Consider the following 22,193-nt stretch of genomic DNA (forward strand, 5'->3'; position numbering starts at 1 on the left):
CTGAATCCGGATCAGCGTTTGGCTCGGCCTTGGCCTCCTACCGTGAAGACAAAGAGGCTGTATAACCGAATAGCTTACTCCGAGCTCAGCAGCATTGTACTGAAATGCCGGGCAATTTATTTTCCCGGAGGACATGATGTTAATGTTAATCCATCAGTACAGCACCTTCAAAAGCATTTAGACAACCTATTATGTTATTTACGGTGACTTTCTCCATAGATATGCTCAGCCCTGCTATTATTTTTTTTTGCAAGGAACTTTTTTGAGTAAATATTTAGACAAACTACTATATATCACATTTACTTGTCTCTGTCGCGTTTCTCGAGTCTTGTATTTCTTTTCTGTCTGTGTTGCGTCTTAACTGTGAGTTTAGTCCATCGTCATGGTGTCTCCAACAGTCGCAAGATGTGCCCACAAAAAATTCCATCGGCTTTGATCACGCGGCAATAAAGAGTCTGATATACAGATTTATAGATGGGTGACATTGTCAGTTTGGTAAACACCTTTGGGGAAAAGCCTTCGCAGAGCGACGAGCTAATCGTGCTGACTGTACTGTGTGTCTGCTGCTTTGTTTTCTGTCCCCCCCCCCCCCCCCAGGCCGGAATGATCCGGACAGAGAACGAGGAGTTCTACATCGAGCCCCTGGAGCAGGGTGACCGCGTGACGCTGGAGGAGTGGAGAGGCGGTGGGCGCCCTCACGTCGTGTATCGCTCCTCGGACATCAAGAGGCCGGCCGCAAATCACACGGCCGACTTCCATCTGCAAGGTCAGACCGACCTGCTCACAGTTGTATATATTGAATTGTAATATCGGCATCTGTGTTGCTGACTTTTAATTATTATTATTATTATTTAAAAAAAAAACTGGACCTGAAAAGCAAGCTGTCACGGCTTTGGAGTCCTTTCTGGCTTTTACAGTATATGAGTCATGCTTCATTAACTACGAGATTTTAATTAAGCATATGTGCGAGATGGGTTAACTTCTCGTCGCTGCCGGGACCTTGAATGACTAGGAGGAATGTTTCAAGAGGTCCCTGAGTCCTTCACCCCTGTATCATGACAGCGAGTCGATTAGTCAGGGGGATTGAAAGAGAATGCATCTAACTCTGCGGACGCGGAGTCTTACAGTGCGACTGCATGTGGAACTCGGGTCATGGAAGCTTAATATAAATTAAAAGAAGCAGAATCCCAGCACTCTCATTAAAAATCCACACACAACCTGTTGTTAAGCCCTATGAAATGACAATTGTAGCCTGAACATTTTCCTTCATGATCTTATTATCTTGCTTTGTACTTACCATTAGAATGTAATAGCCAGAATGAATGTGTGCCCTTTAATTTCCAGGCAGGTGGAGAGCAAGCTTACAGGTGCGAAGACCAGTTGTTTCTGAGACCTTGCAGGTACAGGGGGTAGCTGAATATAGCAACAGCCTGCGCCTGTTTGACCGAGTCCAGCTACGCCCAGCATGGCACCCTCCAGAATGCACTCATCCAATTACTGCAGTCGGCAGCGTTCAGGACTGTTGAGTGCAGGAAATTAATACTGGGTTTGCCATTGAGTTTGTTCTTTTTGCCTGGTTTGGGGAGGGCAGGTCTGGCGTAAGTAGGAATTTAATTTAAAAGTATTCTTGTGAAAGGTCTTATTCATTTTGATACCTATTTCCAAGCAATTGTTTTTCCTAATCTATCATAAATATTTAACTATTAATTACACTGGTAAAAATTATTAGTATATTTAATACACTAATATAAATATTTTTAGAGGTGGGTAGTTCAGGTTCGGAGAGTAAAAGTCCAGACCAAGATTTTGTTTCAACCAACCAGTTGAGTATAAAGAGTCACGGTCACGAAGTGCTCAACTGGTTGGTTGAAACAAAACCTTGGTCTGGGTTTTTGCTCTCTGGACCTGAACTACCCACTTCTGAATATTTTATAAATGCTCTATTTCATGAAGGCAATGGTATCTAAATACATGGCAAAGGAACGGGCAAATTTTGGTGTATAAGTGGACAAACGGCAGTCGGTGGGATGTCTGGGGGCTTGAGGGGGCAGCAGAGTTTCCTGACGCCTACAGGGTTGGGGGTTTGGGGGTTTTGGGTCCTGCCCCCGCTCTGCGTCGGTGCCGTTTATTTGTCCTCCTTTTGTCAGGTGGGTGTTCTCTTGTAGCCCAAAGGCATGCATTCAGGCGAATCGGCCCATAGCATGTGGCCCTGCCTATTTGTCCTACAATAACCCGCCATCCCATCCGAAGCGTACCCCAGCCACGTGCCCTTTGCTGCCTGCGACGAGCTCCAGGGCCCGGTCCTGACTGGGATAATTACTTGGAAGATGGATAGCACGTAAATTATAAGCGATAACCTAATTGAAAATAAGAATGTGTGACTCTGGTAGCCTCATGTATAGGACTCTGGGTGTTGGCTGTGAATGGAGGCTTTGTAGGGAATTCTGGAGCATGTTGGGACCTGAGTCATTAGTGTCAATGACACACATAAACAATGGAGGTGCTGTTCTGACAGTGGTGAAAAATGACTCGTGCATGTCATACCTATTATTATCATGAATGAAGGCAGATGAGGTGAACTACCTACAATAGTGGTCACATGACCACCTGGAGTCACATGACCACCCTGCCCCTCCCCCATCCATAGATCAGGTGCTGTCTTTGTGGCCAACCAGGAGATCATACAGTTCATACAGATCATAGTCTTATGACATCATGTATTTATTCTTTTTTGGTTTTTAGATTTTCCTGGTCAGCCCTGTATTTAAAAATGGCACCTTTAAAATAAAACAAACCAACTTAGGCGTGCATATTGCGGTTCTGCTCTGGATCCCATTCCAGTGGCGATGATCTGGGCTTTCGTTCCTCTTTGGTGCATAAAGACTGACCGCCCGCTGTCGTCGCCTCATTGGCTGGATTTCCTTGACCTCGTCACATGACACGGTTGCCGGCACACCAACATCTGCAGCAGCTGTGTTTCTTCCAGTCAACCAGCGTCTAGACAGACCTTTCCAGTCTGGGTTCTCCAGGGCTTGCTTCTGGTCTGCGACGATGATGCACGGCCGAATAGAGAGCGGCACATCAGACCGCCGCCGGAGAACCTCCTCCTGGTCCCGGTCTGCTGTAGGGTGTCACTGTCTTCCTCACGAGTCTCCATGAGGTTTCCAGATGGAGGAAGTCCTAGCTATACCATTTGTTTTTCTCTCTGGAAATCAACTGTCATTATACAGTGCTAAATAATACTCCGTTATTTGGACAGTCTGTTTCAAACAAAGTCTGTTTTTATAATTTTTCCGCATGGATCAGAAGCTGTGAACCTCAAACGCTTGCGGTTCCAGATCAATTGACTTTCCTGTTGTTGTTCACAGTTTAGACTCATTATTCCCTCGACTCCATCAGCCATCGACTCAATAATAAACTTCTCATGTCGGAGCTGGCTTCCAGCCTAGCGGACACATCTGTATGAGGTCTGGCCGATCGGAGGAAACAGGCTGTGGACCGAGTGTGAGGCACCCTATCTCTAAATGTGTCGATGCCTAAAAGGGTTAGCTTTATGGCCGATGGATTATTCATTCGAAAATTAATAGATCAAAGATGGGGGAGAGGGTGTGGACACCTTTGGGGGTAGCTGTTGTTTTGGGAAGTAGACTACCCCTGGTATTGTGCTGATTGATCCAGTTGATCCCTGTTTTGTTCACACCATAAATATTTGGTTCTCTTTGCCTCCCGGTGGGTCTTATTTTCCAGTTATCCAGTTAGGTTTTTTTCTTTTTTCATGAGGTAGGTGCTAATACTACATAAGTTCACAAGAGAATGTGCAACCGACCCATTAACGAAACACTAGCATCGGAGTCGTTTTTATATAATGCTATAAAGACTTTGCAAGGCCTTTGTATGCTAACCGCTTCCTGTCAAAGCTTTGGTAATGATGCAACCAAAATCATTAAACTGAAGTATTTTATTGGCTTACAATCCCTTTGCATCTCTTTTCTATGAAAATAAGTGGCTGTTGATTTTCCAAACTCTGAGTTAACACAGCCGAATTGTTCGTCCCTGTATTAACGATGCATCTAGGTGTGTAATTTCACGTTCTGTAATTGCTATGCTGCGATGTCACATCGGATAAAACGGGCGACGTCAAAGAGCAGAGGGCTGTCATTTGACACCCCGGTGGGAAATCGGTCGGTGTCTTATATCTCTTCGTTCTTCTTAGGCTAACCGTGCTAACTTAGATCACAAGGCAAATCCCAGAATTCCTCCTCTGCTTTATTTCTTGAGTCGACGCAGGCACACACGCATTTTTCTGTTTGTTTGTTTTTTCGTTACGCTGGCAGTGTTCAGAAATCCGAGTCCTCCCGGGCACCATCTGAAGCTCCCTGGGCATATGATGCCACCGCCTTTCAGTTTTATTTAACTAGTATTAACTTGGAGCTCGTGTCGGATTTTTTTTTTTTTCCTCCGTTCGATTTCTGCAGACAGACGGAGACAGGAGGAGCCGCGTCTCCCCGTCCTTTCGGCATATCGCTCGAGGCGTCCCTGTGCAGGAACGGGAGCGGAGGCGACGCCGACTGCGTGGGTTAGGAAATGTTGAAGCTCTGTCAGAGAGGAATAGGCACGCAAGGGCAGCCCTGTGCATTAGCGCAGTCCCCAAAGACTCTGGCGACCTCTCACCCATGAAGGAGTCACTCTGACAGCCCCGGGACCAGGGTTTAGCCGAGGTCGGCCTGGCACCGGTCTAACGGGACTGAAATGCTGACCCAGCTGCAGCAGAACCCGGCAGAGGAGCGGCTGCGGGGGAGGGTGCGTTCTAGCCGCCTCCCAGCTGTATTGTGATATAGCTGTTATATAGATCTTCCTTAGCTGTTGTCTGTTTCTTTTTTGTTAGCTAGAGCTATAAAAATTACAGCATTCAGTGAATGCCTGAGATTTCTGTGCCTTCTGCATAAATAAGTGTGATGGATGTGCCGCAGGTTCCTGTGACCTTTGGATGTGTTAAATCTTTCAGCAAATGCAGGTGCACCTTGGACTTTTACTCGAGATGCTTTCGCACACACGCACACACACACACACACACACAGGTTTGTAATTATATTTTTGTGGGGACTCCATTCATTTCTATGGGGAAATGATGAATGGTGAATTAACCCCTACCCAGCCTTAACCTTAACCATAAGTAACCACACAAGACTTTTGGCATTTTTACTTTTTTCATTGCATTCACAGATCTTTGTGGGGACCTGAAAAAAATAACAGGTTTTTATCACATTGTGGGGCCCATGTGGTACACAATGTAATACAAACATAATACACACACACACACACACACGGGGCATGCAAACTATATTTTATGTGTCATTTTTGTTATTGTCCATCGCAACGTTCTGCTTTTATCTCAGATGTTTGGTGCAGTGCGTCCAGTCTGCATGGGAATTTTCCTGATGAATGATACGTTTTCCTGTGAACGTCAGTGGAAATGCTGGTTTAACTGAAAAATCACAGAAAGGACGAACATGGTCATTTTTTTTTGATACCGTTGATACGGTCGAGACTCGCAGAGATAGACGTTAAAATTTCCTTACTATATTAAGAATTGAAATATATACTTGGAGTTCGGATGAATTACGCATTCAGAACTAAAACTATTGTATGAAGGAGTTTTACTCTTTTGTAAAATGTCTCCTTTTACTGCTCTTATGCCTAGTGGACTCCTTGACAGCACGTGTGTTTGTAATGTTCTATTTTCCTTGCTTGTACGTCACTTTGGACGAAAGCATCTGCTAAATATCTGAACGTATTGTCTACTAAGCAAATACACCATCCGTGTCTTTGTAGATATGGGTGGTTTGACAGACTGGAGGACATTATATACGAGAGTGGAGGAGGGGGTGCATGAGGCGAGGCGACACAGACGGCAGGCAACGGAGAGCGTCTACAACATTGAGGTCCTGCTCGGGGTGGACTACTCCGTATCCCAATTCCATGGCAAGGAGCACGTGCAGAAGTATCTACTGACCCTGATGAATATCGTGAGTATCTGCGTTTCAAACTATTGCTTTAGCAGACACCTTTACCCAAAAGGCGATGCTTTTGTCCAATGCAATTTACAGTAGAGGAAAAGGGTTATAATTTATCTGTGTTCTCTGGGATTTGAATCCATGACCGTTGGTGTTTTTAGCACAATGCTACAGTGGGTGAGCTACACGCTGTGTATCTGACAGCACCTGGCAGCGTCAGTCCCTGGAGCAGCTGGGGGGTTAGGGCCTTGCTGTAGGGGCCAATGTCGAAATCATTCTGCCAACTTTTGGATCTGCACCGACGACCATCCAGCAGCAGAATCAGCATCATAACTCACTGAGTCACTTGCTGCCTTCAAAAGCCAAATGTTTCCAGTGGGACTTGAACCCACAACCTTTAAATGACCACACACAGTCAAAGTCCAGGAGGCTATCCATTGTGCCACAGCACCTACAAGCGTCTGACGACTAGCTGCTCCAAACCCAAACGATTACTGTGACACATGTCTACCCGTTCGGGCCTTTCCTATCAGTGTCAGTGTCTGATACGTCGATCTTCATTCCCCAGTGGGTTCTAGTGATTTTCTTTCTGCTTAAATGTGGGTATTTGCATAGGCATTGTTTTAGCATTATGCTGTTTTATTGTGTTATTGTCCATACGGCCGTTTGAAATGCAGGGAAAGTAAAGTTCACTGAGTGGTGGGAAACAATGCCGTAAAGCAGTGATACTTCTACTGAGTCTTCTGGCTTTGCTGTGACTGCTTCCCTTTAATGGATTCAACAGAAAGAGTAAAACAAAAGTGCATGTTTTATTGCCCAATGAACTCAAACGGCCAAGAAAAAGCTGTTTCTTTTGGTCAGTCTTAGTTCTTGTGACAAATCGAGATCTCAAGGCAAAAATATGTAGGCGCCAAATTAAAATGTACTATTGTGGCATTTTTAAAAAACGATGACTAATCGTCGAATCCATTTAACCACGAGCAGCAAATCTGCACATCGCTGGTCTTATTTTCCTTCATGTGAGGTCTAATTTTTCTCAGAAATTATTTTAAATAGGAACCCATAAATAAATAATGCCGTTTCAGTTTGCCGTGATGAATTAATTTTCCCCATATGAATACAAATCGGTTACAATATGTTGGAGTGATGAAGTAATTTGCTGGCCGAGAGATTAAAACCCGAGAAGATTTTTGTCTTTGGACAGAATTGATGTGGGGAGTATTATCTGGTGAAGCAGACGAAGTTTAGGGTATGGAGAAGATTCCGCCTTGTGCTGGGATTTTGGTCAAATCTGCCTTAAAGTTTGGGGCTCATCTTAGCTTTTAAGTCTTCAGTTTATCCCTGCTGTTGATACTTGACTTAGGGTGTCATTTTACTCATGATCAGGTGACCCCTGTAATTTTTTGTAATTGTCCCGCCCCTTCATTTTAATTGGTCCATACATATACTAAAGATGCCCTGCTATTGGCTGAGCCATAAAGCGGTGTTATGAGTGCCATCACCTGCTTTATGCATCACGTGCATGAGGACAATAAACCACGCCGATGGAGGAAACCCTCTGGCTGTCTCGACAGGTGAACGACATCTACCATGACAATTCCTTGGGCGCTCGGATCAATGTGGTTCTGGTGCGGATGATCGTTCTGTCCTATGAGAAGGTGGGTGAATCGCACTGCATGCAAAGCGTGAACACTGCGAAAGTTGCTGAGTCTTTAGAAACACGAAGAATAACTAGTGTGGCTGATGCTTCTGCACATTTCCAGTCATTTCTTCTGACTTATGATGACTTTATGTTTCCACACTTGTCTCAATTGTTATCATGGTTATTGTTCTTCTGGGAAAGTCATCTCCAGAACAGTGAACATACAAGATTGTTTTTATTCTAATATTTAGTTTTTCTCTGCTCTTATGTCTTATATTTTATATTCGGGCAGCAGGGTGGCTCAGTGGGCAGCATTTTAGCTGCACACCTCCAGGGTCGTGTCGCTGGTGTGTGTGTGTGTGTGTGTGTGTGTGTGTGTGTGTGTGTGTGTGTGTGTGTGGGGGGGGTATGTTTGTATTACATTGTGGATCACATTGCGGGGTCATCGCAAGGGGAAAATCTATTTTTTTTAAATCCGTAACTGCAATCAAAAAACTACAAATATCAAAAAGTATTTTCCTTGGTTACTCATGGTTAAGGTTGGGGCTGGGTAGGGGTGACGGTTGTCATCGTTGGGATTAGGGTTATACCCATAGAAATGAAGGGACGGTCCCCACAAAGATATGAAAACAAATGTGTGTGTGTGTGTGTATTTTGAAATGAGTACAGGTACATTTGCTACTTTTCACATATCCTATATTGCAGTGTTTTCCAGTCAAGTCCATGTTTTTGCTCCCTCCGAGCTCCCTGCCAGATAGTCCATGTTTTTGCTCCCTCCCAGCTCCCTGCCAGACAGTCCATATCTTTGCTCCCTCTGAGCTCCCTGCCAGACAGTCCATGTTTTTGCTCCCTCCGAGCTCCCTGCCAGACAGTCCATGTTCTTGCTCCCTCCGAGCTCCCTGCCAGACAGTCCATATCTTTGCTTCCTCCGAGCTCCCTGCCAGACAGTCCATGTTTTTGCTCCCTCCCAGCTCCCGGTAAACACATGGACCGTCTGTGGGTCCCCGAGGTGGAATTGGGAAACACTCCTATATTACATACACACACATACAGGTGAGAGCACTGCTTGGGGTCAGGGAGCACATGGTTTTGTTGTTTTTGGGGCCTCACTCAAAAAAAATAACTGGTCAGCAGAACACGGTGCTTCTGCATCTCCTACATGGGGAACCTGTTTATGTAACATTTGGCGACTGTTTGTGACCTACAGGGGGCCCTCAAACCTCGGCCCTAAGCAAATGTGTGGTTTGAATGGTGCTAAACACCGCTGCTGCATCAAAGCACAGGGCCACTGGGTGTGGGAGACGAGGGCCCGTGTCCATGTGCCTTTAATTGAATTGAACTGAGAATACTTACAGTAGTAAATTCCAGTTGCCTTCCTGGAATTGGAGGTGACCTTGGAATTGCTGCCTCACTCTAGAGAAACAGAACCGGAATTGGGTTGGACCCTGTATTTGCTATTCAGTTACGGGTAGGTGTTTGTATCATTGCTATTATATACAAAAACTTGCAACAAGCACAAGATATATTAGAGGTAGGGGGTAGGTAGGTGGTGGTTAAAGATACATAACCTGAAGGTTGGTGCGCCTGTTGGACCTTAAAGAAGGGTTTGTTGCAGTTCCTTGCCATTTTGATCCTTGGCATTGTGATCATCATCTTCATCGTCATTTATATTTCACATACTTAGCAGACCAAGAGTGTAGGTTCAGCTTCTTCATTGCTCCAGAACACGTGGTTTCAGATCTGCCCCAGATTAGTGATTCATTGTGTCATTCTGGGGGACGACATGTAGTGATGCAGTGGTTTGTGCTGTTGTCTCACACCTCTGGGACCGGAGTTGGAGTCTCCATGAGGGTTTGTGTGTCCGCTGTGGCTCCGTGTGTGTGGAGTTTGCATGCTCTCCCTGTGTCGTCGTGGGGTTTCCTCCGGGTACTCCGGTTTCCCCCCCAGAGTGCGAAAACATGCTGAGGGTAACTAGAGTTACCAGAATACACCATTGGTGTGCTTGTGTGTATGAATGGTACGTGACTGTGCCCTGCAATGGGTTGGTGTCCCTCCTGGGTTATTTCCTGTAGCCTTTGGTATTGGCTCCAGACCCCCATGAAGTGTTTACAGAAGATGGATGGATGAATGTCTCATATTGTCAGGTGAGCATTTTTAAACTTTCGGGACGCATACAATAGGGCTGGAAGCCCCATTAATCGGCGAAGCGGAAGGGTGCAGGTACCCGTGCCAAGGACGCGCCGGGGGCGGTAAGCGAGCAGACAGCTGCCGGGGGGGGGGGGGGCAGGCTAGCATGGAGAGCCGGGGGGGGGGACAGGAATCTGCTCCAGCGTGTGATGACACTCTCAGGGGAGCCCGTTTCCTCTCGCTCGCCTGGCGGCGCGCGCATCGCAGCGGGGAGGGGGGGCGTCTTCCCGTCAGGTGTGGCGGCTAAACAGCTTCCGCATCTCTTTCATGCTGAATGTTCGCAGCACGTCACGTGTTTAATGCGCCTTTGGGGTGAAGCTTTGCCGTCGCATTCTACTCAGGGTTATTTACGCATTCTTTATTCCCTTTATTTATATATTCCTACCCGCTGTGCCTTTTTAATAATCATCTCCGCAATGCTGGATCTCGCACAGATTGCTGCTTTTCTGCATGAGCGTTGCCGCTCGCACTTGCATTGGATGTTTTTATATTGACAATAAAGGTGTCTTATATCAGCGTCGGGAGAAAGCTAGCCCATGCCGTACCACAGCGACCGGAGAGCTTGGACAAATGTGCAATAAATTTACATTACATTTGCATTTATTTAGCTTTTGTCCAAAGCAACGTGCAAGCGAGGCAGATTACATCAGAAAAATAGAGCCAGCTAAGCAGAAGTGTGGCTAGGTTGAAATGACAATGAATGTAAGTAGCATTAGAGCAAGAGCTATACAAGACCTTTCAAAGAACCTAAGGTGACTATTCAAATCCAGAAGACAAAGTGGAACACTAAGAGTCTGCAGAGGCCCAATCCGGTCCTTGGGGACCCACAAACCAGGTACTGGTAGGTAGCAAAAATGTGGACTATCTAGCAGGGAGCAAAAATGTGGACTGGCTGTGTGTCCCTAAGGATCAGATTGGGAAATAATGTGCTAAGGGATCATGGAGTGGTTTCTGCCAGAAGAGGCATTCCGGGGTCAGATATTGAAGTGTGGGTTTGTTTGCATCCACACCTTTAATAATAGTAACACTTTATTGATCCCTGTGGGGAAATTCTCCTTTCGCTTACCCCACCTCACTCTCCATGGCGCACAGACACACGTAGGTGAGGATAAGCTTGGCAGCGAAGGGCAGCCACCTGCAGCCGCACCCATGGAGCTGGGGGTTAATGGCCTTATGCAGCAGACGTGACTATTCTGCCGAGACACACACAGACCTTCCGATCCCAGGCACAGAGGATTATCCCGCTGAGCCACACGCTGCCTTTAAATCAGAGACATGGGTTTCGAAGGTCTGTGGACGTTTATAACAGAAAGAGCGCCACCTAAAGAGAAGCAATGTAAACACTAAATAACACCTAAGCTTGGCACGAGGTGCAGTTTGACCAGTACTTGGGGGCTGCTATAGATTTTGGGCCCTATGGAAGCAGATCGTATTGGGCTCTCAACTCAGATCAATTTAGTTATGCTCCAAATTTTTGGGGCCCCTGTGACTGAGGGGCCCTGGGAATCATCCTGACTTTCCCCTGTTTACGGAGCCCCCGCCAGTACTAACGATAACTAAAAATTATTTAGTGGTGCAAAACCATATTAAACCATAACTGAAATTATAGACCAAATTCCATAACTTCTATCATTACTATAATTATTATAATAATGTTGTATAATTATTACCACTGCTTGCTAATGATGTGTGTCAGCAAGATGAATGAATAAAGGTGGCCTTTCATTACAACTTATTTATTCAGCAGACACTTTTAACCCTGGGGTTTGAACCAGCACCCTTCTGATTTCGTGTCCTAACTTGCTGAGCCACACACAGCCCTTTTCTGTCTGCCTCTGCCCAGTCCATGAGCTTGATCGAGCTCGGGAACCCGTCCCAGAGCCTGGAAAACGTCTGCCGCTGGGCATTCCTGCAGCAGAAGCAGGACACGGGCGACGCGGAGCACCACGACCACGCCATCTTCCTCACTCGCCAGGAGTTCGGCCCCAGTGGCATGCAGGGTAAGCTCACATGCACGCTCACATGCACACACACACAGACAGCCATGCACATACACACAGACAGACATGCACATACACACAGACAGACATGCACATACACACAGACAGACATGCACACACACATGCACGCTCGCATGCACACACACACAGACAGCCATGCACATACACACAGACAGACATGCACATACACACAGACAGACATGCACACACACATGCACGCTCGCATGCACACACACACAGACAGACATGCACATACACACAGACAGACATGCACACACACATGCACGCTCGCATGCACACACACACAGACATGCACATACACACAGACAGACATGCACACACACACAGACAGACACACACATGCACGCTCGCATGCACACACACAGACAGACATGCACATACACACAGACAGACATGCACACACACATGCACGCTCGCATGCACACACACACAGACATGCACACACACACAGACATGCACATACACACAGACAGACATGCACACACACATGCACGCTCGCATGCACACACACACAGACAGACATGCACACACACATGCACGCCTCGCATGCACATACACACACAGACAGACATGCACACACACACAGACAGACATGCACATACACAGACAGACATGCACACACACATGCACGCTTGCATGCACACACACACAGACAGACATGCACATACACACAGACAGACATGCACACACACACAGACAAACATGCACACACACATGCACGTTCGCATGCACACACACACACAGACAGCCGCACACACACACATGCACACAAACAGACAGCCACGGACACACATACAGACACACGCACACACCTGTACTCCTATCTTTCTGGGGACTCTCCATTCAGTTCTATGGAGAAATCTCTAATCCTGGCAATGACAACCTTAACCCCCACCCAGCCCTAACTGTAACCATAAGTAACAATTTTGGCATTTTTAGTTTTTTTATTGCAGTCACAGATTTTTATCAAATTGAGTTACCGAAAAAATGGTCCCTCAAAATAACTGGTGTTTATCACATTGTGGGGACATTTGGTCCCCACAATGCAATGTATACCTGGACCACATACACACACACACGGCATGTGAGAAACAGAAACACACAGCATGTCTTTAATATTCCCTGTATGTTCACATGATCACAGAATGAAAGTATTCTTTTGTATGTTTTTGCATATCACCGTGAAATCAGCAGGGGCAGCATTAGATACAGTTTTCTCAGTTTGGAGTGTTTTTTTCCAGAAATATATTTGGGATCTTACAGTAATGTCAGTAAAATGTCCTGTGATCATTTTAATTTCAGATCCGAGACTTCTCCAAGTCCGCCCCTGAGCTCTGTTTTCTAGATTGAACTGAGCCCTAAGAAAAATGCGAAAAACAGTCGCAGAAAAACAAAACTCGAACGGGGAACAAAAGAATGACAGAAACCACTTTCGGGACCCGTATTTAGACTGTGGTCAGGGTTGCTAGGGAACAAAGAAGGAGCGAAAACAGTGATTTATACATTTTGTGAGAATAACAGACAGGTCATGCGTAACTCCCGTTACCTGGCCTCTAAAGACAGCTGGGGGTCACACCCCCCCCACACTCTTACCCAGCAGTCCTTATTCACCACTATCTTATTTTGACACTTTTTGTCCTCCACTTTTATCCGAACCTCCTCTCAGTCACTGTCCTTTGTCTCTGTGTTTTTCTTCGTGTGACCGTCTGTCGCCAAGGTTACGCACCGGTGACGGGCATGTGTCACCCGGTACGGAGCTGCACCCTCAACCACGAGGACGGCTTCTCCTCCGCCTTCGTGGTGGCACACGAGACCGGGCACGTGTGAGTAAGCCTGTACACACACACACACACACACACACGCCCGAGGCCGAATGGTCCTGCAGTCCAAACAACGGGTTGTAATTCACCTGCTTATTTTGTCTGTATGCCTTATTTATAGAATATGCTGCTGTTCATATAAATGATGCTTTATTTGTCATTTGCAAGTACAGATACAATGGAACGCTTCTTTTCGCATATCCCATCATGCACTGCTTCGAGACGAGCACATGCACACACACATATATAGAGTTGAGAGAGAAACTTGGCGTCTGAGCACAGGGTCTGGCTATTTGGAGCATTTTTGGGGGTTAGGGGCCTCGCTCAATCCTTGAGCCCCACACTGCCACCCCATGATCATGTATAATTTAAGAATCAACATCTTTTGCAGGCCACGAAAAGCCCCGATTGGGTAAAAGCAGCAGTTACCCTCCTTTATGCCATTTGTGCTGGAGGGCCTTAGATTTTAGGCGTCACGTCTTCCAGCTGACTGACTGATTCGTTAAGTTCCACATCCGGTGTTAGTCCAGAATGGCGTGTTTCCGTCTCGCCCCGTCCTGGTTGACGTTCAGTCACGCGCAGATATGCACTGCTCTCGCGTGGACGGAAGTTTCCGGAATGATGGTCGTGTACCCACGGGCAGGCTGGGCATGGAGCACGACGGACAGGGCAACATCTGCGGGGACGAGGTGCCCATGGGGAGCATCATGGCGCCGCTGGTGCAGGCCGCCTTCCACCGCTTCCACTGGTCACGCTGCAGCCAGCAGGAGCTCAGCCGCTACCTCCAGTGAGTGCCCCCCCCCTCCCCATGCCCCCCCCCCCACCTGACCTCTGTTATCCCCGAAGGACAGTTATACCCCCGCCCCACATTCCTCCCCACTGAACTCTGGGTCAGCATCCGGATGTTATTTCAGGTGACACCAACAAAAGATGCAGAAATCACTCAGCTATTCATGAAGATAATTCTGGGTTTTAGGTGACATTAATGGCTGCTGTTCTTCATACAGTCAGAACATTAGTCATCATTAATTAATGTCAGAATATTAATTAATGAGTTTGACCAATGATCTTAGTACTATATTAGTACATTTTTATATTACATTTTCCTGTATGAGGCATTGAGCTACTTTTTACATGTTATATTTACCGTTTATATTTTTAATATTAATATTTATATATTCATAATATTTATCTTGTGTCAAAGATAGAATTTTTGTTTTCCCCTTATTGTGCATATTTGATTGCAAGTAGTCCAGTTATTATTATGCCAGAGGTGTTTGTCAATTTTATTTTATTTTTTTATTCTTGCTGACAATATAGTAGGTTTGTCAACAAAAAGTGCTCATTTAAAATGTTTTTAAGGGTGGAGTCTTTAATATGAAATGCTTTTAAACAAAGTTATGTTAAACTGGCATACTTAGAAAAATCAGTTACAAGCACAGATCAAATGGTCGCAAACACAGAACAAACATCAGCAAGCACACAGCAAACACTATCCAGCACCGAAAAAACATGATCACGGTCACAACAAACATTAGCGAACACATCAAACATCATCAAGCACAAAACAAACATTAGCAAACACAGATCAAACATCAAGCACAAAACAAACATTAGCCGACACAGATCAAACATCATCAAGCACAAAACAAACATTAGCAAACACAGATCAAACATCATCAAGCACAAAACAAACATTAGCCGACACAGATCAAACATCATCAAGCACAAAACAAACATTAGCCGACACAGATCAAACATCATCAAGCACAAAACAAACATTAGCAAACACAGATCAAACATTAGCAAGCAGAAAACAAACATTAGCAAGCAGACAACAAACATCATAAAGCAGAAAACAAACATTAGCAAGCAGAAAACAAAACCATGGGAGAATTCCACAGGGGAGGCAAATTTCTCTACAACAGCAATAAGAGCTGGCAGGTGAGTGACACCGCTTTCATCCTGCAGCTCCTACGATTGTCTTGGGGACGACCCTTTCAACCATGACTGGCCCTCTCTACCGCGGCTGCCGGGGCTCCATTACTCCATGAATGAGCAGTGCCGCTTCGAGTTTGGCATCGGCTACATGATGTGCACCGCGGTGAGTGCCCTAGGTTCTCCGGGCAACCCCTCGGTTCTCCAAGAGACGCCTCCGCTTTCGGGTTCCCTCTTGCAAGGAGACCCAAGATGAGGGTGTCGCTAGACCGGCGCACATGAAAAATTTAGCACGTCGAGTGGCTCTTGAGGTCATACATTAGTTAAAAGCTGAGGTTTCCAACAGAATGAATGATGATGTTGATCTAGGGGCAAAAGTGAAGTTGCATGTTGATGTTTTTCGGTTCACTGAGCATTTCAGAATTAAGTATGTGGGAATAATGTTTGTTTGTCTGTGTGCTGGTTGGGGGGGGGGGGTTGGTGTCTGGCAGGGTGAGAATGAGGACTCTGTTTGTTGTAGTACAGCACCCTCGACCCCTGTCAGCAGCTCTGGTGCAGTCACCCAGAGAACCCCTTCTTCTGCAAAACCAAAAAGGGGCCCCCACTTGATGGTACAACATGCGAGCCTGGGAAGGTAGGGTAGTCGGCGGGGGGGGGGGGGGATCCCCGCCACCATCCGCGACACATACACCACGTCCGGCCGCACAATCCTGAAATCTCGCCCCACCACAGCATTGCTACAAAGGCCACTGCATGTGGCTGACTCCGGAGATCCTGAAGCAGGATGGACACTGGGGGGCGTGGAGCCAGTTTGGATCGTGCTCTCGGAGCTGCGGGGGCGGTGTGCAGTTTCGGACCCGGCAGTGCGACAACCCCGCGTGAGTGTGAGGCCCAGCCGGGCCTGGCGGCTCTGCCATTGTTTACTTCGCCGGTCTCTGTTCGGTCCCGCGTCACATGACCGCGGCACATTTTTAATTATTAGTAAACTCCGCACCACGGGTGCTAGAGCCGTTTCCCACACTGCAGCCAAACTCTGAAACACTGCGCCCTCTCACATCCGTCACCTGGACACTGTAACGCAGTTTAAAGCTGCCAGTAAGACTCATTTCTTTAGGCTGACATGTTCGCTTTGAGTCCATCCACTTGAAAGCTTGTGACTTATTGCTTTGTCATGTCTGATTTTATCGCTGTCATGGCTTTGTTTCTTGTGGATGATTCTTGTGACCTTGTGTGTCCTTAAAGGTGACTTTAAATAAAATATATTATTATTATTATTATTTATTATTATTATTCTCCTGCTCTCAGCTTTTCCCAGAGGTCACTGGGTAGTCTGTGTCCCGGGCAGCTCTTGGAAGTTTTACTTACATAAAAATGTTTTGAGGCCAAAAGGAAAAATGATTGGTTCAGAGAGATAACCAGTCAGATTGTAGAGGAGGTGTGTCCAAGTAACTAGAGGAGGCGGGACCAAGACATCTGATTGGTTCCGCCTGCCTCCTCTAATTGGTTGGACCCCTCCTCTACAATCTGATTAGTTATCTGAACCAATAATTTTTCCTTCTGCTCCCAGAACATTATTATGCAAGTAAAACTCCCATGAGATGCTGAGTAGGGACCAGTACTTAATGCAAGATGTGAGCAGTTCCCATCAGTGTGATCTTCTGTACTTCTTGGGTTGTCTGGTGACCAGGTAGTGCTTAAAGGTTCTTGCCAAATTCTTTCTTGATTGTGCGAAGAGCTTCCATCACTACCAGCACAAAACTTGTTTTGGTGCCCCACATCCTGATTATCATTATTATTATTATTTTTATTATTATTAGTAGTAGTATTAGTATTAGTAGTAGTAATAGTAGTAGTATTATATACTTAAAATGTCGGATACAAGGAACCTTGGATTAAGGTTTACTTTTCCTACCTATTTTGATTTTTTGATTCTTTATATGATGATAAAATACAATACCAAAAGTTCAGGAGCTTTAGTGGAAATTTAACACTGAAAATCAAGATGGAGGAGAAAGGTTTGTTTGCATGTGAAAATGCACTTGCTGCCTGAGTGTCTCGCGGTGCCCCAGGGCACTCTCCCTCTCCTTCAGCGTTCTCTTACTAGTGACGCGCCTGCCTAGCCTGATAGCCCTCCGGCACCTTCTGTCCCACGCCCTCGTCCTCACCCTCCTCTCGCCTCTGCAGCCCGACAAACGGCGGCCGCACTTGCTTCGGCAGGAACTATGAGCTGCGCCTCTGCAGCACGGAGGAGTGCGGCAAGCCTCTGGCGGACTTCCGGGAGGAACAGTGCCGGTTGTGGGACCCCTTCTTCGAATACCAAAACAGGAAGCACCACTGGCTTCCGTACGAGCACCCCGACCGTGAGTTTTCTGGCAGAGGGGTAACACGGGGGCCTGAAAGCGCGGATTACACTGAACTCTAAAGCAGGGGCCTCAAACTCAAATTACCCGGGGGCCACCGCCAAGGAGCCGTTCTTCCGAGGGGGGCCAGGCGCGCTATTAACGAAACGAGACGAAAAACGCGACGTAGCGTCTGTTTTACGCTGACATATAAGATAGCTAAATCTATGCAGATCGCTTCGATGGCGAACTACAAAGTGGAATGCGAAAGCTCGGCCTGCAGGCCGCATTTAATAATGAATTAAAAACGTGGTCGACGGGCAAGCAGTTTGAGGCCTCTGCTCTAAAAATAGGTCTCTTGCCCTTTAAGAAAGCACAGACTTCAAGGAGAGTACAGCGCAGGTGAGAGAATGAGAAACTAAAAAGAGAGCTGAAATGCAGTAAACAGAGCCAAGCGTACAGGCTTAAGTATTTACAATGGCCGAGGCTATTCCCTCCCGTCTCACGGCCCTATCGAATCATCTGGCTTCCTTTCCAGTGTTTTTTTAATCCCTTCTTCTTAATTGGAGCCAGCTGGGCTCCGTCATCCAGAAACTTTCCAAACCTGAACGCCGTGAAAAGCATGAACTGCCGCCCGATCCCCACATACCGCCTTTCCGCTAACTCGCTGGCACTTGGCTGCTTGGCACCTCACGGCCAGATGATTCTCAGATGAAGATCTGGGCCAGCGAGTGTCCTCACTTGTCACAGGATATTCATCACATCCAAGCCTCCTGCGCTTTAACGTAAATACACAGATCGTGTGCTGCCACTTAGAAATGCTGTGTCTTTTTCCTGCAAGAACAAGACGGCCTTTTCATGCACATCTGCCTTTACTCTTCAGTCGAGTACAGCAAGAAATCTGCTGGCTAATTGTTTTTCATATTGGCCTGAATGCACTGGAATTTTGCATCAGACTGTGTACATTTTTTAAAAGGTCGGAAAATTCCGTTGGAGTTTGGAAACACTAATTTTCTAAACTACCAGAGGAATGCGAGCCATTTCTTTTGGAGATGAACACATGGAATTGTAATCTCCCTGTAGGTATAGTACATCTCCCTGTAGGTATAGTACATCTCCCTGTAGGTATAGTACATCTCCCTGTAGGTATAGTACATCTCCCTGTAGGTAGTGTCTTTGTACTGAGGTATTAAAATTAAACAAACTTTGCAAGCAAAATTAACACCTTTACTTGCTCTTTTTTGTTCCCCACTTAGTCCGTTTCATTTATGCAGCTGACTATGCCTAGGCATCTTTGACAGCGTTAGTTATAACCTGCTGCCTTTGGGTAGCTCATTTAGCCGTTCGTCTTTGCAGCTATACCCCTCAGAAGCTAAATTTCTCTAATATAATGTAGACGTCTTCCTGTCTGTCTCGCAGTTACCAATTGTGCAAGGGGGAGAATTAAGACTTTCTGCTAAAATTAACAGCAGATCCAGTAAATATGAGACTGGGATTAATGGGGATTTTTTTCTTCCCACGACATGCACAGGGTGGGGAAGTGACTGTATTTTGTTTTTTTTTTTTTAAGAGAATGAGATCAGTGCCTTTGCCTCATGTACATTCAGTGACCCTCGTCCGACTTTTCCATCTGGCTCTCTGTCCTACCATAAAAACGTCCCCCTTCCTTCTTGCCCAGTTTCTTTGGAAGTCCATCAGTCACACGGAGGTGCTGAGTGGGTCGCTTCTCATGTGGCTGTTTGCTGGGGCCCTGCAATTCTCCGCTGGTATAATGTGAGGTTTATCCATGTAATACATGCTGTACAAAGTCCCGAATGCAGAATGCCATCCAGTCACTGGTTGTTTGTCTCTGCTTATCTTCTGTTTGCGGCTCCCTACATTACCAGCAAGCCCTGGTGCCTCTGGGCCGCGCAGACAGAATGACAAGCGACTTTGCCAGGGTTAAAGAATGAGTCTTCAGCTGTTCTTGGTGGGTGGTGTGTATCTCAGCAGGTTAGGTCTCTCTGTCTGTGATCAGAAGGTCATTGATTCGCACCCCGGGGACTGTCAATGTTGAGTTCTCTGTGACTGTGACTCTAAATTCTCAACTGGTTGGTTGAAAAAAAAATCTTGGTCTAGACTTTTACTCTCATAGACCTGAGCTACTCACCTCTGGTGACTCCTACTTTGACTGACCCCCACACTGATACCAGTAAGAAATGTCTGTTTCTTTGCAGCCGACGAGCGATGCCAGCTGTACTGCCAGTCACAGGAGAGCGGCGATGCCGTCTACATGAAGAGGATGGTGCACGACGGCACACGTTGCTCTTACCGGGACCCCTACAGCATCTGCGTGCGGGGGGACTGTGTGGTAAGCCTCGAGAGTCCCAGGATTTTCTAGCACGGCCGTCTTGCAAGTCCCGTGGAGCTCACCTTAGCGTCGTGCCTCTGCAGAAAGTTGGCTGTGACCTTGTCATCGGGTCGAGTCTGCTGGAAGACAAATGCGGCGTCTGCGGCGGCGACAACTCCAGCTGCAAGATCGTCAAGGGCACCTTCACGCGCAGCGTCAAGAAACCAGGTCTCACTTTCCGGTCTGAGCCGTGCGGCCGGTCCGAACGTCCCCATTTCGGGTCAGGTGTCTGTTTTACGAATAGTCAGTTACACTTGGGGCCCGAGGTAAAGTTTCACTGGTGATGTCCCCAACCCCAATTATTGATCGTTTCACTTCACTTCTGCACCAAATTCAGGGCCTCATTCTGCATAATCGCTTATTTGCCATTTGCACAAGTACACCGGAATTCTTCTTGCTGCCTACCCCATCTTGCTGTCCATAACTTGGGGGTTACTACGCAAGGTCAGCCAACTTGCAGCGCCCCTGGAGCTGGGGGTTAGGGGCCTTGCTCAAGGGCCACAGACACATGACTATTCAGCCAATGCTGGGGCTCGAACCGGCGACTTTCCATTCAGTGCTCTATTAGTTAGTGTTGGCCCTGGTTACACTGTTCTTCAGGTGATTTGTACTTATATTGTGAACCGATAGTATAATAATAATAATAATAATAATAATAAATAATAATAATAATAATAATAATAATAATAATAAATGACAGCCTATAAATATTAAATTCATTAAATTCATTCATGACCTTCAATTAAGATTTTCAATAGTTTTCTGCATGGACTTTGTCTAGATATTTTTATTATGCCTGAAAAAAAAATATTCCTAACAAAAGAAAAATTCTTTTCAGTATTTTTGGGAACATTTATGATTGCATTGTCATGCAAGTCAGAGATTTTCTCGGTTTAAAGAGCAGAGCTTAGGTCATTTTTGCATAACAGAGCTACATGAGATTCAGTTAATTAACCACAGAATTCCGTACATCTGTTGCTCTTCACTTTCAGGTTTCCTTGAGATTTTGGAAATCCCAGCTGGAGCACGGCACATCCTCATCCAGGAATTTAAGGGAACGCCGCACATCGTTGGTAGGCTTCCGGAGTTTGTGGAAATAAATCTCACCACCTATTTCATAACCTGGACATGAACCATTGTTACTTCTGCAGTAGAGGAGGTGCATGGATGGCTCATGGCACTTTTACTTATACAAAAATGTTCTGAGGGCAGAAGGAAGAATGATTGGTTCAGAGATATAACCACAGTGTAGAGGCGGTGGGTCCAAGCACCTAGAAGAGGTGGGACCAAGACATCTGATTGGTTGGTCCAGCCGCCTGTAGTTGCTTGGATCTGCCTCCTCTGCAACCTGATTGGTTATTTATCTCTCGGAACCAATTATTTTTCCTTTTGGTGTAAGTAAAACTACCATGAGTGCATGGATGCAGGTCGTGTTCTGGGAGACCCAGCCCTGGTTTTGACTTGTGGCCACCTCCCTAACGCCATCGCAGTGTTTCCTGAGTGTTTCTCCAGTGCACGTCACACACACTCTCATCCTCGGCAACAATACGCCGCAGACCGTCGAGGAGGCTGTGACTTGATGACGGATGTCTGCTATTGTCGTCTGCAGCGTTGAAGAACCTGGCCACTGGACGCCTCTTCCTGAATGACCATGACGAGTTCCCGGAGTCCCGGACGGTTATCGAGAAGGGTGTGGAATGGGAGTACCAGAATGACGATGACAAAGAGACAGTCCAAGCCAGCGGACCACTGAATTATGGGATACTTATTATGGTAACTCATGTGTCTCTATTAAGGCATTTCTTTGTCCTGATTTTATGCTGATTTTAATATATTCTTAGGG

General features: G+C 46.3%; 1 protein-coding gene across 6 annotated transcripts in view; it reads left to right on the forward strand.

The window, feature by feature from the left end:
• The window catches only part of LOC111850411 (A disintegrin and metalloproteinase with thrombospondin motifs 2-like), a 55,814-nt gene that overhangs the window by 23,406 nt on the left and 10,215 nt on the right, over positions 1-22,193 (forward strand). For 5 of the 6 annotated variants that reach the window (XM_072706513.1, XM_072706512.1, XM_072706515.1 and 2 more), the window contains 14 exons: positions 598-766; positions 5,833-6,026; positions 7,589-7,672; positions 11,687-11,843; positions 13,582-13,687; positions 14,328-14,471; positions 15,656-15,788; positions 16,143-16,256; positions 16,355-16,500; positions 17,807-17,982; positions 20,178-20,311; positions 20,395-20,518; positions 21,343-21,423; positions 21,960-22,123. In XM_072706513.1, the coding sequence (XP_072562614.1) occupies positions 598-766; positions 5,833-6,026; positions 7,589-7,672; positions 11,687-11,843; positions 13,582-13,687; positions 14,328-14,471; positions 15,656-15,788; positions 16,143-16,256; positions 16,355-16,500; positions 17,807-17,982; positions 20,178-20,311; positions 20,395-20,518; positions 21,343-21,423; positions 21,960-22,123 (1,926 nt within the window). Of the gene's footprint in view, positions 1-597; positions 767-4,666; positions 4,801-5,832; positions 6,027-7,588; positions 7,673-11,686; positions 11,844-13,581; positions 13,688-14,327; positions 14,472-15,655; positions 15,789-16,142; positions 16,257-16,354; positions 16,501-17,806; positions 17,983-20,177; positions 20,312-20,394; positions 20,519-21,342; positions 21,424-21,959; positions 22,124-22,193 lie in introns of those variants that run through there. The other variant, XM_072706517.1, reaches the window with a different exon arrangement.

The sequence above is a fragment of the Paramormyrops kingsleyae genome, chromosome 24 (assembly GCF_048594095.1).
Source record: "Paramormyrops kingsleyae isolate MSU_618 chromosome 24, PKINGS_0.4, whole genome shotgun sequence".
Lineage (NCBI taxonomy): Eukaryota > Metazoa > Chordata > Actinopteri > Osteoglossiformes > Mormyridae > Paramormyrops > Paramormyrops kingsleyae.